At 43.0% G+C, this 15,069-nt stretch overlaps 1 protein-coding gene across 1 annotated transcript in view; it reads left to right on the forward strand.

The window, feature by feature from the left end:
• gpr143 (G protein-coupled receptor 143) overlaps window positions 1-5,190 on the forward strand; it is a 43,673-nt gene extending 38,483 nt beyond the window's left edge. The window contains exon 9 of the mRNA XM_028800857.2: window positions 3,904-5,190. Coding sequence (XP_028656690.1) covers window positions 3,904-4,019 — 116 coding nt within the window. The 3' untranslated portion in view covers window positions 4,020-5,190. The remainder of the gene's footprint in view (window positions 1-3,903) is intronic.
• The last annotated feature ends 9,879 nt before the right edge of the window (window positions 5,191-15,069 follow it).

Below are 15,069 nucleotides of genomic sequence, written 5' to 3' on the forward strand. Positions count from 1 at the left end.
CCTTTTCACGTCAGCTTTGACATCTGACCACTTCTTGTTTAATTTCAGGTAATGTGTGACTTCCTGAACTTGAACTTTTGAGTTATCGTTGTGTTGTTTATACCACTGCCTGAGCCACCAGATTTGTAGGTTTTTTGTTTTTCTTTTTTCCTTGCCTCCATTCGGTTACATTTTACATGTGCCTTTACCATTGTCTTTTAACAAAACACTGAATGGAAGGGCTAGTTATATTGATTTGCATATTCAAATAGGCCAAATTGTGGGAGGAGTCGGGGTGGGGCTGTAGTCACGTACTTGTGTATTAAAATTGACGTTGATTAGGATTGACATGGGACTTTGCTTATCCACACACAGTTTTATGCATCTGAATTCTTTTGTGCGCACACACATTTCCAGTTTTGTCTGTACACTGTTTTATTGTGAATTCTACGCACAGCATTATATGTGAGGACCCCAGTTTTTTTGCTGGGTGTTTGCTCTGCTTACTGTTAACTGTCATTATTAAGATACAATTAAGAGGGAAAACTACACAGGCAAACCAACAAAAGAGATGTAAGCATTTAAAGAAATAGCAAACATGCAATCTCTTTGTAAATGTCTTATAAAAATGGCAGTGCTGTGCTTTTCTGAATCCAGAATATGAGGAAAACAAATGACGTTAATTTAAGGTAAAATGACTGGCTGACTGTGAAACTGCTGGGAATAAAAACCCGCAGGACTGCATTTGAGAACCAGGGCCTCCAATCTTACCTGTGGCACAAGTAGAACGTACGAGAAGACCATAAACCTCCGATCTGAGAATGATGCTCGCTGATCCAAGAAGGCTCGCCTGTGTGAGAGATCTCATTTTTACATTCTGTGTATGAAAATGTCTATGGGAATAAATGTTGTTGCTGCCATTCGTTTGTGCAACACTACACTACTAGTAGTTTAAAGCTAAAGCCAAGTCCTGTTACAAGGTGCTGTGTTAAAAGTTTCAACTTCCTTCGACCTTCTGCTAGTTTACCTGGCTAGTGCTCCTTTACCAAAGGAGGACATCTGCTCTTTAGTGGTTTATTTCCCCACTTCCACCTGCTTATCACCTTTATGGGTTGATGCGCTGGCTACTTTTAGCAGATTATTATTTTTTTAAATGGGTTGAAGCTTCCTTCCACCTGAAGTTCTTTTAAAGCTCCACCACAGCTTGCCACATGGAGTGATGTGTTTATCTCCACTCTCCTGCAGAATAACTTTCAATATGGTTGTGGGTTTGTTCCACTCTGGTGACATTAGTCTCATCTGGAGACCTCAATTCCCAGGACCAAAAACGACTTCCTAGATTTGTGCTTGAAGAGGAGTCCTGTCAGAAAAATTAACTTAAATGAGAATTAACAGTTTGAGCGTTTTGCGCGCCATCCTCTTATCTTTACTCCTGTTATGTCAGCGCTCCTTAGTAGCCAAACAGCGGATAGGTGTATGTCACGTTACTCACTGCTCCTTTGTAGATCGTGGCTTACTGCAGAAACCTATCGGTGGCTTACCTGTGAAGCCCTCCATTCTTTGCTTTCTATCAACATCAGACCTACCTTTGCTACTGTGCTTTCCATCACTGTATTATCGGCTCACAATCTTCTTTGCCTGGACAGTTGAAAGTTCTTTTCTGTGTTTTTTTGATTAATTTAGACTTGGAGTGAAAAGTGTTATAAAAATGAATTCATCGGTAGAGTTTAATTTTGAGACGGACAAAGTTGAGCTCCCCCAGCTTTCCAGGATCGAATTGTTTAATTATAATTTGTGTGCAAAACGGATCTAAGCAGGTAAAACATGAAGTGAGGGGGGGAAAAGACATCAGACCATGTGCATACGTATTTATTTATCATTTTAATTTGTAGAGTAGCGCACACTAACAAAGGCAGGCCAGCTTCAATGTTTCTGCCGAGACGAAGTGCCCAGAGGGTACCAAACAGAGTAAGTTCATCCATCGTCCACACTGCCACAGTTGTTCAGGTAATAAAGGAGGGACAGATGATGTTGGTTTCCACTTCTGTGTATTCAGTTCTACCAGTTCTGTATGATGTCATTAGTATAAGCGATACTGCGCCTGCACTTAGTGAAGAGCGTTCTACCAAAAATAAGGTGGGTGAACTGGCATTTCTGTGGAATGCTTTTTTTTTTTTTTCTGCTGCCCCTGTTGAGGCAAAATTTTGAAGCCTTCTCTGTCATAATAGCAAAACCACCGTATGATTGTAAATGGGAGGTCTGTGATGGACATTTTCCTTCAAATCGTTACAGGCGCTCCTGTCCTGAGCAGTTACTATCACTGTGAGAGTTTTTATGTGAAGGACTGTTTAGTCGATGTAAGCTGCTACTCCTATGAATAAAATACAACGTCAACTTGTCCTGGCATTAGGACGTGATGTGTGAGTAATCCGTATTGACACTGCACAGTTGTGTTCAATGTAAAGGAGTTAATCCTCACTAAACGTGTCCTGTACAACTTGGTTGGTTTCTTCTCCCGTATTTCAAAGTCATTTTTCGCTCCCCTTTCCTGCAGTTTCTCCTTCATGACTCGAGTGACATGTTATCTTGCAGACATTCATTGTGTCCATTGGTCACTTGTCCCTTTTAATGCTGAGTTTTAGGGTGGGCTGTTCACTTGGTTTTTCTGGCTTTCTCATATACGGGTGTCATGGTGTGTGATGGTCCGTACTGCTGCTTCATATCCTGCCTACTCCCAGAGTCCTTGTGGGCTTTTGTTTCATCTCACATCCTGAAAATGAACAGGTTCCAGTGGTATGGAGAGACTCCATTCTGCTTCATGTGCAAGTGTATTCCGTGATTGACCTTAACCCCGTGGTTTACATTGGATCTTTCTTCACTCCCATGATTCCTGGAATTGGCTCCACCTCACCTTAAGCTAAAACAAGTTACCAGGTTTACGCACTAGATGGATGTGTGGTATAGTGGGTCCACAGCTCACATCAAAGGCCATTTTAAAATAATCGCTACGCTCGTGGCTTAGCGAGGGGGCGTGGTGGTTGTGGGGCTGAAGCGGTTCCCAGGGCGATTCGCGGTGTGGCCGTTTCTCACTGGGGCTGCTAATTTGCCATAGCTGCCATGCCTTCTTGATAAATAGAAGCACGAGTCGGCTAGGGAGAAAAAAAAAAAAAAATGAAAGATTGAACAGAATGGAGGATGCAGGAGAAGGCAGGAGGAGAAAGTCGGTGCGGGAGAGCGAGCGAGTGCAGGCTCGCGTGCAGCTGTAAAGGTAGCCTGGGTGTTGGGCCGACACCCGAGGAGTAGCAGTAGAGGTCGCTCCCGCAGAGTTGACTCTGAAGGGCAGGAGTGACCAGAAGGCGGATGACTCTCCGTGTAAGGCCGTGGGAGTCGGGACTTGGGGTGTGGGCGCCCTGCTCGCTGTCAGGAGGAGCCTAGCGGAGCCAGGGATCAGAGAGGTGAACTGAACAGCTGAAGCAGGCAGAGTGAAGGACAGACGGGGTGAAGCAGGGGGGCCGCCAGTAGTAGAAGGATGCACCGGATTTTTAAAAGAACAGCTTTCTGCATTATTTTAACCTTGTTGTTTTTAGAAGACTTTTTTTCTATTGTTTTAACCTTCACGTTTTCACTTGTTTTATGGATTATTTATTTAAGGAAGATTGTTAATTTGGACATTTTGTTGTTGTTTAAAATAAAATCACTTGGCACTTTTATACACCATCCCCTTTGCTATGTTGTTGCCTCACTGCCTAGCTCAGCGGTAGCATTACTGACGGTGACGGGTTCAAGGGCTCCTGTACAGAAGATGGGAGCGTACATGAACCCGCATCATCAGAGGATGTCATGATTTTCGTATCTTTTCCACTTCATTGACCAGTTTCTAAAGAACTGAACTGAAATAGCACTGTTGTGTTTGTGTTTCATCAGGTTCAGATTCAAGTGCAGTTGAAATCCACATCTCCAGTGACCTTCGAGGCTCTGAAGGGACAGACGCTGATAACGAGTCCGTGGAAACTTCTGAAAAAGATCGTCTGGTGAGATAAGAAGAAATGCTGTGTATGCAGACGTTCACCTTATAAATATTACTACATGCTTATGCTGTGTACCAAATGTTAACATTTTACGGATTCTCCCCCCAAATATGTCACGCATTTAATCCCCATATTAACCAATTTAGTCAGGCCTGTCGTTTTACTGAAATGATTGTGGATTACTGCTACCGTGTATATTTAAATGTTACCATGGCATGTGCTGCTCACAGTAGTCATGCTGTGCTCCACAAGACACCCATGCAACCTAAGTTTGTAAGTCGTCTGTTAAACGGTGGATTCAGAGAGCTGCAGTGATGTTGCCATCCAGAAGTAACTGCCACATCCGCCATCTTATGTGCTCCACACACCCGTCTGCACTCTTGCAACAGCAGTTTTTTTTCCTTTCATTCCAAAGTGCAATGTGGATTCCATGGCAGATGCCATCACAATATATGGGCATAAATGATGATAAAAATTTAAAATAATAATGATTTAAACTGCAAGTCAGTGAAAGTGGTGGATATTCCTTACACTTTACAAAAACTAAAACAAATATCTGGACTGAGTCTGTTTATGTGACTCCAGTTATACCGAATATAATCCAAAGAGCAACAAGCCAGTCGTAAATACTTGGATGCAAAGATGCAATGGAGTGCAACTAAAATACGGTTTTTCTACCCTCAAAGATTTTGACAATGCAGAAGGAAGTTTATTTCATCAAAGCAAATTTCTGGCTTTATTCACTTGACATTTGTTGAATAACATTAACACAACACCCTAGAGTTTGGAGGGTCTTGTTTCAAGAGTTCGAGGTGTGTCGATAGTGCAGTGCTCCAAGGTTACCATTTAAGTACACTTTTAAAATTTCTGTCATCATCCTCCTCATTCTCCCATTATGTTTAAGGCCTTGACCCCAAATTTAAAATTTACAAACTGTGCTCTAGCAGTGTGCCTGGATGAAGATTTTGTTTTATGAATTTCAAGAAAAGCAATTTGACATTCATCAAGCTCGGGACTTTACAACAAAGAGCATTTCAGGAGTGTAAATGTGTGCGTAAGGTGCCATCTATTTTTATAAAATGTATATAAATATTTGTATGACTGGGGCATTTGAAAATTTGGTACACTGTATCAAGGGGTGAAAATGCCATGAAGCAAGTAATAAACGTGTGCTATTCCTTTCTGACTGGATTGGCCTCCTTTGTGGCTCGTCCAAATACAGAAGTTGCTGTCACAGTATTACGTTTGGTTGCGCCACTTTTAGCGAACGCTCCATTCTGCATGCAAGAAGAGTGTGTCCTTTTTTTATATCTTATTCGTTTGTGGGGGGAAAAACATTCTAAGGTAATACTACCAAGAGAGTTAGGAAGAGTGCCCTACTTGCCTTTTAGAACAAGCCGTGTAGACAAAACAAATTATTATATAATATGAAATGTAGATTTCTGACAATACATCACATACAAACTGGCTCAGAGAACCAGCACAATGAAAACACTCAACCCCACATGTGATCCTCTGGTGTCCGTGCTAGGATCATCCTAATCTTTTCAAATGATACGCAATCCAATCTGGTGAAAATGAGTGGAATTGTTTAAAGTGGGTCGTGTAAAGCTGTCCACAGAAGTAACAGGCCATGCTGTTGGGTCCTCCATTTCACCTCGGACCACAGACTTAATGGGCTGGACCTGCAGTACAACAATGGTGGTCCGTTATGTCTCATTGACCTTGCAAGTTACCTGCCAGTTGCCATCTGCTCTGAGGAACTAGTAGTTCTGGTGACAGCGGAGGTCTCTGCGATTGGTTTCAAATCCAATGGTAGGGAATTCATCCTAACGGTTTTTAGGCGTTGAGTGATAGCCTGTGGATATGCCATGTTGCACATAACTACTACAAAGACATACCAGATCAGTACTGAAGCTCTTAAATCCTCCGAGACCTTGAGCACCATTGATTTGAGCAAAGCAGCATGTCCAACAAGTAGTCAACATCATCATGCAGCCCTCTTGAACATTTCCCAGAGCTGACCTATGGACTTGCGCAGTTCTAACTACATCCTCATCATCTGGAAGCATAAACTGTGCTGGTTTTTTTAGGACGTGTGTTCCTTAATCCACCACAATCGTATCTGGAGCATGGTGAGGGGCCACTGCCTGCTCTACTCCATCTGACACAAGTACGTGTGCGTCTCGGGGCTGCACTCCTAGGTACAGCTGCTTGGCCGTGGACTCGAGCCTCTATGCTCCTCTGTGAAAGTCCTGCCATGGCCAAACTCCAGCCTTCCATTGGCTGGATGCCTTTATGAGTGGTGGCCCATTCCCTCTACATAGTGTGTGTGATTTATAAATTGATTACAAAATTAATCACATCTAACATTAAAACTTGTCCTTACAAAATTAATACATAAATCATGAAGTTAATACACACTGAATCACAAAATTAATGTAGAATCAACACAAAGGAATTAAAAAAATAAAAATAATGGCATAGTTTAAACTTAAACAATGACTTTAACCCTGAACATTTAACAAAATGCTACTTGAGCGAGTGCAACGTGAATTTGAATGCCTTCCTAAAGTCGGGTTGAAAAGGCGGCAATAAGAACACCAAGCCAATGCATTCATTGTCAGATTGGCAAAGCATAGGAGACACAGAATGTTCAATATGGCTGTTGACTTTGAAAGCACCGCTGAAGACCGACTTAAAGAATATTACAACTGCATAAATACCATCCTCAATCGTTCATCCCCATCGACAACTCTACACAAGTGCTGTGTCTGCGCATGGTCATCTCGGAGCTGTTTTTGTTGGTGACCTCCTGTCCTTCCCCTTCGGATAGTTTAGCAACATCTAAGAGATTCAGTGCTTTTTTGTTTGGTAGAATCGTGGTGCATCTTGGGACTTTTTGGTTTACAAAAATGTGCCACCATAGAGAAAGGTTGGAAACTCTGCTCTACCTCCATCTTTGCTCCTGGCACACTAAAGAAGATCTCTGTAGCTGCTATCTCACGTAAAAACGGACACTGTGCATTACTTGGATGGTTATGTTGCATTCTTCGCATGAAGTAGCGAAGTTACTGCAAACTTGAATTGTGGGTAGGGATAAGCATTACACTTCTACATCATAGAATCTAGTGATTCTAGTAGGGCACTGTGGGCGGCGCAGTGGGTAGCGCTGCTGCCTCACAGTTAGGAGACCTGCATTCGCTTACCGGGTCCTCTTTGTGTGGAGTTTGCATGTTCTCCCCGTGTCGGCGTGGGTGTCCTCCCACAGTCCGAAGACATGCAGGTTATGTGCGTTGGTGAATCTAAATTGTCCTTGGTGTGTGTGTGTGTGTCCTGGCGCCCTGCCCAGGATTTGCTCCCTGCCTTGTGCCCTGTGTTGGCTCCAGCAGACCCTGTAGTCAGGATATAGCGGGTTGGATCATGGATGGCTGGATGGATAGTAAGGCACTGTAAGCTGGTTAGCAGACTGGCGAGTTTAATACAGAGGTACTGGAGACTTGTTTTGGTGTTCGTGCCACTCACAGATAACTTATTTAGCACGTATGTGATATGACATTGACTCGATCTTCTTACAGAAACATGAAATGAAAAACAAAATTCTTTGTAATTGTTCTCAAGCAGGACCATCACAACCATCCCTGCCCTGCGCCCACGTCAGTATGTATAAATCAAGAAAATTAAAAAGAATATGAAATGCTAAACCTTTTAAATGAAAATGTTATTTCATTAAATTTTTAAAGGCAGTACATAAATATGGTTCTGGATGTGTATGTAATACTTTGGGTACACACATTTTCCATAATGTTTAAAAAAAAAAAACATGAAAATGCCACCTTGACCAACACTCTGCCTGAGCTGTTTGCCAAGTTGGCAGCTCTGGATGTGATAATATGAATGTGTTAACAGGCCATATTAATAGCAAAGACTGACATGTCAACTTTCCCAGGTCTGATATACAGGTGCTGGTCATAAAATTAGAATATCATGACAAAGTTGATTTATTTCAGTAATTCCATTCAAAAAGTGAAACTTGTATATTAGATTCATTCATTACACACAGACTGATGTATTTCAAATGTTTATTTCTTTTAATGTTGATGATTATAACTGACAACTAATGAAAGTCCCAAATTCAGTATTCAGTATATGATAGCTGTTTTGTGAGACACAGTACCAGCTAAGCTAATCCCAGCTGACCTGAACAATGCTGTGCTTGGTGGGATCGTCCTGGTATGATAGACGGGTGTTCAGTATCATCTGCGTACACTGGAGCAGCAGGTGCATCAGTGTCATGGGCTTGGAGCTGCCTTGCTTGTAGGGGACGTTCAAACTGAGGGGGCACATGGCTGCCACATATCAAAGTTTTCACATTTTATTGTTGGACAACACAGTGGATTTCTTTTGGCTTGTTTTGACACTGATCAGCACAAAAAGACTCGAACAGAGCTCTGCTAAGTGGTCGAAATAAATCGCAAATATAAAACACAAACGAATTGATCGCACAAGTCTTCAGCCTGTAACCATCATCACCGGGGTGCAGCCACAGAATGAGATCACCTGTCTGGGGTTTCAATGGACTGCTTATCTGGAAGGGCCAGCTTAGGGTGAGTCAATATGGTGTCCACACCTACACCGTGAAGAGCAAAGAACACTCCAAGCTAAGCAGTTGGCGATGGAGACGAGGATCTATCCGAGTCGGAGTAAAAATCAGTCATTAAGAAGTTAAGAGAGCACCTGTGCATGAACAGGAGGAGGGAGGGAGACCACCAAGAGACCTGCGAGAAGCCAGAGCTCCCAAAGCCTGTGCAGGTAGCAGCTGTTGTGTCACCAGCCACAGCTTTATGTGCAAAGAGAAAGCCACCGGTAAAGAAAACGCACGTGTCATGACCTTTCACCTTAGTCAGCTGTATCCAATAAAAAAATATAACCTGGTCAGCCAGAAATAGCATTTTGTGTTTGAAATCGATTTGGAGTAAGGGGATGCACATTTAGTCTGCTCTTTGTTTCCTTGAAGACCCGTTGATATTTAGCAGCTTTTGTTTTTGCAGATCAAGTAACAAATCAGCAGTGGCCTCGTGTTTCTCTGAGAAGGCGGACGGGAAATTCAGGTGAACTGTCATTACTACAGTAGTGGCTCTGAATCACAAAAATAAAGCGCATGAAGACAGCATCGGTGTGGGTGTCTGGTTGTTTGATCTTCATTTTGTACATTTTTATGGATCATAGTCAAGGTTGGTGAGGGGTGGTGGTCAGGGATGGATTTGTGTTTTCTGTATTTTTATCGTTGTGCGTATTTGCATTTATTTCAGGATTGGGGTTCAAATCAAATTGTATTTATATACAAATACACACAGTACCATACGTAGTGCAATGCTTAGTTTCTCACTGTTGCCTTTAAGAATATAAAAGGAAAATAACAATGACACATGACTTTATAAATATTAAAAATGATTATTAGAATTCTAAATAAGTTCATGTAAGGGAGTTACCACTCGTGTAGCTTTAGGCACCATCCTCATTCAACATGCAGATGGACTGTGGCCAGAAACGCCCGCTCCGTCTCTCTTCAGGAGTCGCTTACCTGACCATCCGCGTTGGTAAAGACACGGTGGCGCCTTCTTCACCGGACCAGGTCAGGACCTCATTGCTGTGGACACCGCTTCAGTGCTGTTAATACTGATGGTGTGGTAGTGTCTCTAAGGTTTTCCTCCCAAAGTCCACAATCAGCTCCTTTGTTAAGCTGATATGATATTCAGGTGTAGACCGCCATCCTGACACCAGTGTGACAAACTGACCAATTCATCCAAGGAGGCCTCCTTGTTGTTGTTGGAGATAAGGCCCAGCGCAACTGTGTCATCAGCAATGCAGACAATAACGTTCAAGTCATGTGCAGTCGGGGAGTACAGCAGAGGACTCAGAACACAGCCTTGTGGAGTCCCTGTGTTGAGTGTGAGGGGATGATGAAGTGCAGCCACCCACTTGGACCATCTGGGCTCTGCCTGTCAGGAAGTGAAAAATGCAGGTGTACGATGAAGTGTTGAGATGCAGGTCTCGGAGATTGGTGATGAGCTTAGGGGGGTTTATTATATTAAATACAGTCTATAAAGAGCATTCGCACAGAATTCCCTCTCTTGTTGTCCAGGTGGGCCACCACTGTATGAAGGATCAAGGTGATGGCATCCTCTGTGGATCTACTAGAGTGATATACAAACTAATAGATCCAGCTCCTTTGGCAGAGAAGAGCACAAGTCATTGTTGAGTAGATTAGTCCTTCATTGCCATAGGCGTGAGTGCTACGACAATAGTCGTTCAGACTTTCTTAGGTTCAGGGACAATGGTGGGTCTGTGCGTAACACATCCTTTTTTTAGTATATGCACTGCATGTTTACAAAACCTTTGTTTTGACTTGTTTAGGTGTCGTTTGTCGTGGGTGACTGGGGAGTTTGTGTGGTGAGACCTTCTTAAGAGAAGTACGGATTTGATGTGGTTGAGTGTGGACTTCACTCCGCTTGCTGTCCTCAGACTGTGACTACAGGAGTTACAAACTGATCTCCTAGATCCCAGAGTCTTTTCTACAAAATGGTGACAGCACTGAGATACTGTTTGACGAAACAGATTCTGTTTTTTGTCTTACAAAAGGTTCTTTTCAGATTGCAGAGCCTGCTGCTGCTGAGAGTTCATGGAGTTTGATTCAAAAAAGATGAGTTAGCTTCTGTGTTGTGGTGCTAAGCGCCTGCTTGATCTTTCTTGCTGTGGAACATCTGCTCCCTTATATCTATTGTAGTACGGCTGACATTAGATGTACAAAATGATAGCAATAAGAAGAAGCAAAAGAACACCCCCTTCCTCCACGATTGCCTTTTTAAAATGGCCGCTCAGCTACAGTACTCTGGGACATTGGACAAATAGATTTTTTTTTAGTCCTACATACCTAACCCAGATTGTCTGGATGTTCTTTGCCTGCCATGTTGTTTTTCTGAGGTAACCCAGGCATCCTTCACCTGCCCCGAGGATCCCACAATTTTCTTACAAGACTTACATGAGCACTTGCTGTAGTTCCACCAGTCATGGAGTAAGCCAGCCCAGACACCTCTGTTGATATTAGCCTTTGGAAATTGCTTTGTCCCATTTCAGTGAACAGTACCACGCAGCGTTTCATCCGTTTTGGTGAAAGCATGATGCAGTTGGGGATTGCTGCAGCGGACACTGTCCATCTCAAGAGAGTGCGTCACGGGCAGCAGTGATGTCTTCTATCTGTCCACAGGTAAGCCCTAAAGTTCAGGGGACCTGCCAAAGCTTTTTATGTAGTTTCTACAATTCAAAGGTCCATCCATCCATTATCCAACCCGCTACATCCTAACTACAGGGTCATGGGGGTCTGCTGGAGCCAATCCCAGCCAACACAGGGCACATGGCAGGAAACAAACTCTGGGCAGGGCGCCAGACCACCACAGGGCCGATTCAAAGGTCCGTAAAGACAAACATACCACAACCAGACCTTGAAATGATATCTTCTGTTGAGCGTGACTAGAACTACCGTCCAGCTGCGGTTACCCTTAATGTGACGGTTCAGACTGCTCGACACTCCTGCCCTAGTAATGCCCACTCGTAAAGTATCAGTTTCTCTCTCTGTCAGCTGGCTTGTGTAGTTGGAATACCTTCTGCTATACCAGTGCATAGTTCTTAGTTTAAGTAAAATCGGGTCTTATGAGAGAGCACAGGGGCAGATTTCAAACTTTTGGCTACACACCTCATCCAAACCTCTTTGATTTTGTCAGGGCGGGTCACTGGGTACATCACACTTCACGACTGAGGGGTCACAGGTGCACACTGCAACTGCCCCTGACTTGCTAAGATTATGTAAAAGATGTCTACTGCTGAAAATCGCTGGAGACGTTGTGCAATGTAGCAGGACCTAAAGGAGAGCAGATGATCAGCTGTTACTGGGCGCCTAGTGCTTGGGAAACACACAAAAACTCACAGCATCACATCCACACCAAATTGTCGCGTGTGCAGGTCAACCTCCAGACCTTAAGAAATCACTTAGCCGACTGTGCAATCTGTGATTTTTAGGGGCGATGCACAAAAGAAAGTTGCTGTAAAAACAAAGCAAGGTCTCATAAAGGCAGTGCCATTGCGTGTGCTGCAGCTAAAACTGCCGGCAGATTTCACTAATATTTGAAGTTCTTGGGATAATCCAGCACTGGTTTGACAAAGTCCTGAGAGACAGCTTGGGACATTTTGCCAGTCACTGTGCGGCTTATCAGACAACTTCACGTATATCTATGGATCCCATCAGTCGGGTACCCTGGAGATACACAGCTGTGCTCTCACGGCCTCAGCCTCCTGTCCTTTGCTGTGCTCTTCAGGTACTCGTGTTGAGCTGCCAGACTTCAAAAAGCTACGAAGACCCCAGTGGGAAGTCTGATGGAGCTACAGACCTTAACGGCCATGAAATGCTTGGCGAGTCTGTTTGAGTGAAGCTGCAGTCAAGTGGAAGGCCAAGAAATATTAAAAGAAAAGAAACCCACTTGTACTGCCCTGATTACAACGTCAGGCTGGGTGTTGGAGAAAAATCACACGAAGGACTGACTATCAGTGTGCAGTGGACACCAAACGGCTCTGCCTTTCCTACTTTTATTATGTTGATCATTTGGTGTTTGCCTGTTTCCGTTACACAAAATAACATTTTTTCTTGTTGAAAAAACACTGAACGTTTTTCCAGTGGTAAACATAATGGGAACTGCAGAGTTTGAGTTTGTACTTAGGCAGACTACATTGAAAGTACAGGCCCCAAACCAAGATATTTTAATTGTATATAAAGTCAAATGTACTACACTTTAACTCCACAGTTCCCAACCCTTTCTACGCCCCGGACCATTAGAAAATGTTTATGTCCCGTACAAAAGTAATTGTCACATTTGAAGATGAAGAAGTCTTAACTTTTGAAAAATCAAGTCGAACCACATACAGTGCTGCGGGTGAACAAACTGAATGAAAAAAACAAAAAGCTTCCAACTCAGTGCATAAAAGTGAAATATAAATATAAAATAATAAATTTGCCTTTATAAATCTCAATAATTTTGTAAATGTGTCCTCCGTGAAGCTTTGACACTCGATCGCTGATGCAGGGATTGGGGCCTCCTGCAAAGCATCAAGTGACACAAGGAAATGACACATGGGCAGTGATTGAGGGGATTGGGAGATTACAGAGCCTCGTGAAGCAACGGGTGTCAGAATGCCTCTAAGCGATGAAACCCAGTCAATGACCCCCCCAAACCCCCCGATAACACCTGTGCTGCAGTTCCATAACAGATGCACTGCCAGGGCCGCCAGCAGGGGAGTTGGGGCCGAGTGTAAGCAGCAGGTGTTGCCTCCAATTCAGTCCCCCTTTTCCAACCTGACAAAAATGTCAGAATGAATGATCAGGGCTCGCACCCCCTGAAATGCCATCTCACACAACCCCTGGAGTTGCTGGCACCACAGGTTGTGAACCACTCCTTTAACTTAAAAATAATACAAATACTGAAAGATCATACAATTTAGTATTGTTTAGCACTTTATTGACTTTGACCTCGATCAACAAATGTGCACTCAGTTTTGTTGTAAACTGTGACTGCTACTTTAGGGAGATCTGTAGGGGCATGTCTGAGATATAGCGGGACAGTGAGAACCGCAAGCCGCCGTGGCAAAAGGTTCAAGAGATAATGCAAAAACAAGAGGAAACAATGAGCAACCTGTTTAGAGCCTCTCTGAATCAGGAAAGGGGGAGAACTGACCAAACTGGAAATGATTACTTTGGTAGAGGGTAAGAATATATTGTTTTGATCGTCCCAATGAATTCAGGACCAAAGCCCACATATTTTAGTACCTGGCAATGGTGGGACCAGTTCAGGTGGTACAGAGAGAAATGGCTCATGTTGGGAGGAAGAGCAGAGACTATATCAATGGAGTAAATTCCTGACATTATCAGAAGCTAAATGTTTTCAAATAAAATCAGTTTGGTCAGGGTTCATTACTTTATGGATTATTGTTTGCAGTCCTCTAGCCAGAATTCTAGCAAACAAGTTGACATCTGAGTTGCTGAACAAGAATTTGTAGTTTGAACAAACTGGGGAGGTGGGGGTCTTTGTTTTGTTTAAACAAAAGAGTAATCATTGCAGTGTTTATAAAAATGTAGTATTTGGTAAAGCTGGAGAAAGATCTGATTGTAAGAGTTTTTTAAAAAAAATTCAGGTAGAATGCCAGCAATTCCTGACGCTTTCCCGGATTCCATGTCCTCAAGGGCCTTTCTCATGTTTAACTCTGAAATAAGGGCCACCATCATTCTCCTGTGAAAGCTGACTTTGATTAAGACCACTCAAAAAATGAGTTCCTGATCTAGGAATGGCAGCATTAGAACAACTCTCACTGTCAGCAATCCGAACCCAGCAAAACCCACAACTCTGTAAAATGAAATTCAAGCAACGTCTTTTCTGTTATCAGCTATAAATTTAACAGAACCCTTTAATAAAGACGGCATACCGCAGAGAAAAACTAAATGAGTTTGTTATTGCAGTTGAAGGAGCAGGAAGTGAGGAGAGACGCAACTCTGTTAACCAACGATCGGTCTTACCTTCGGCAATGCCAGTAATTAAATTGTTCAGCAAGGCTCCTTCTTTATTCACCTTCCCTTGCTCTGTTGTAGGAGGGGGTCTCCAGCCTTTAGACTTATCAATGTAACTGAAGCACACTCACTTTAAGAAACAAAATAATACAATTTATTAACAAATACAAGGATTATTGAAATATGGTAACTGCTTATATATATTGACATGTAAGACAAACGTATAACGTAGAGAGGCTGGCTGTTCTAATTTATCTTGGTACAGGTAAGCGGTTTTACGATCCCAAGTCTTTAAGATGATGTCTTATGTTTTGTGGAGTTGTTGCTGCTCCGTGTTCAAGCGGAGGATTCTTCTTGTGTTGGACTGCACTCTTTCTTTGCAATGTGACCCTTTGTGTGACGTTCTTTGATGCTAATTTCTCAGTTCACTTTCTGGTGTTAGGCTTCGTCGTC

Source organism: Erpetoichthys calabaricus, chromosome 4, assembly GCF_900747795.2.
Source record: "Erpetoichthys calabaricus chromosome 4, fErpCal1.3, whole genome shotgun sequence".
NCBI lineage: Eukaryota > Metazoa > Chordata > Cladistia > Polypteriformes > Polypteridae > Erpetoichthys > Erpetoichthys calabaricus.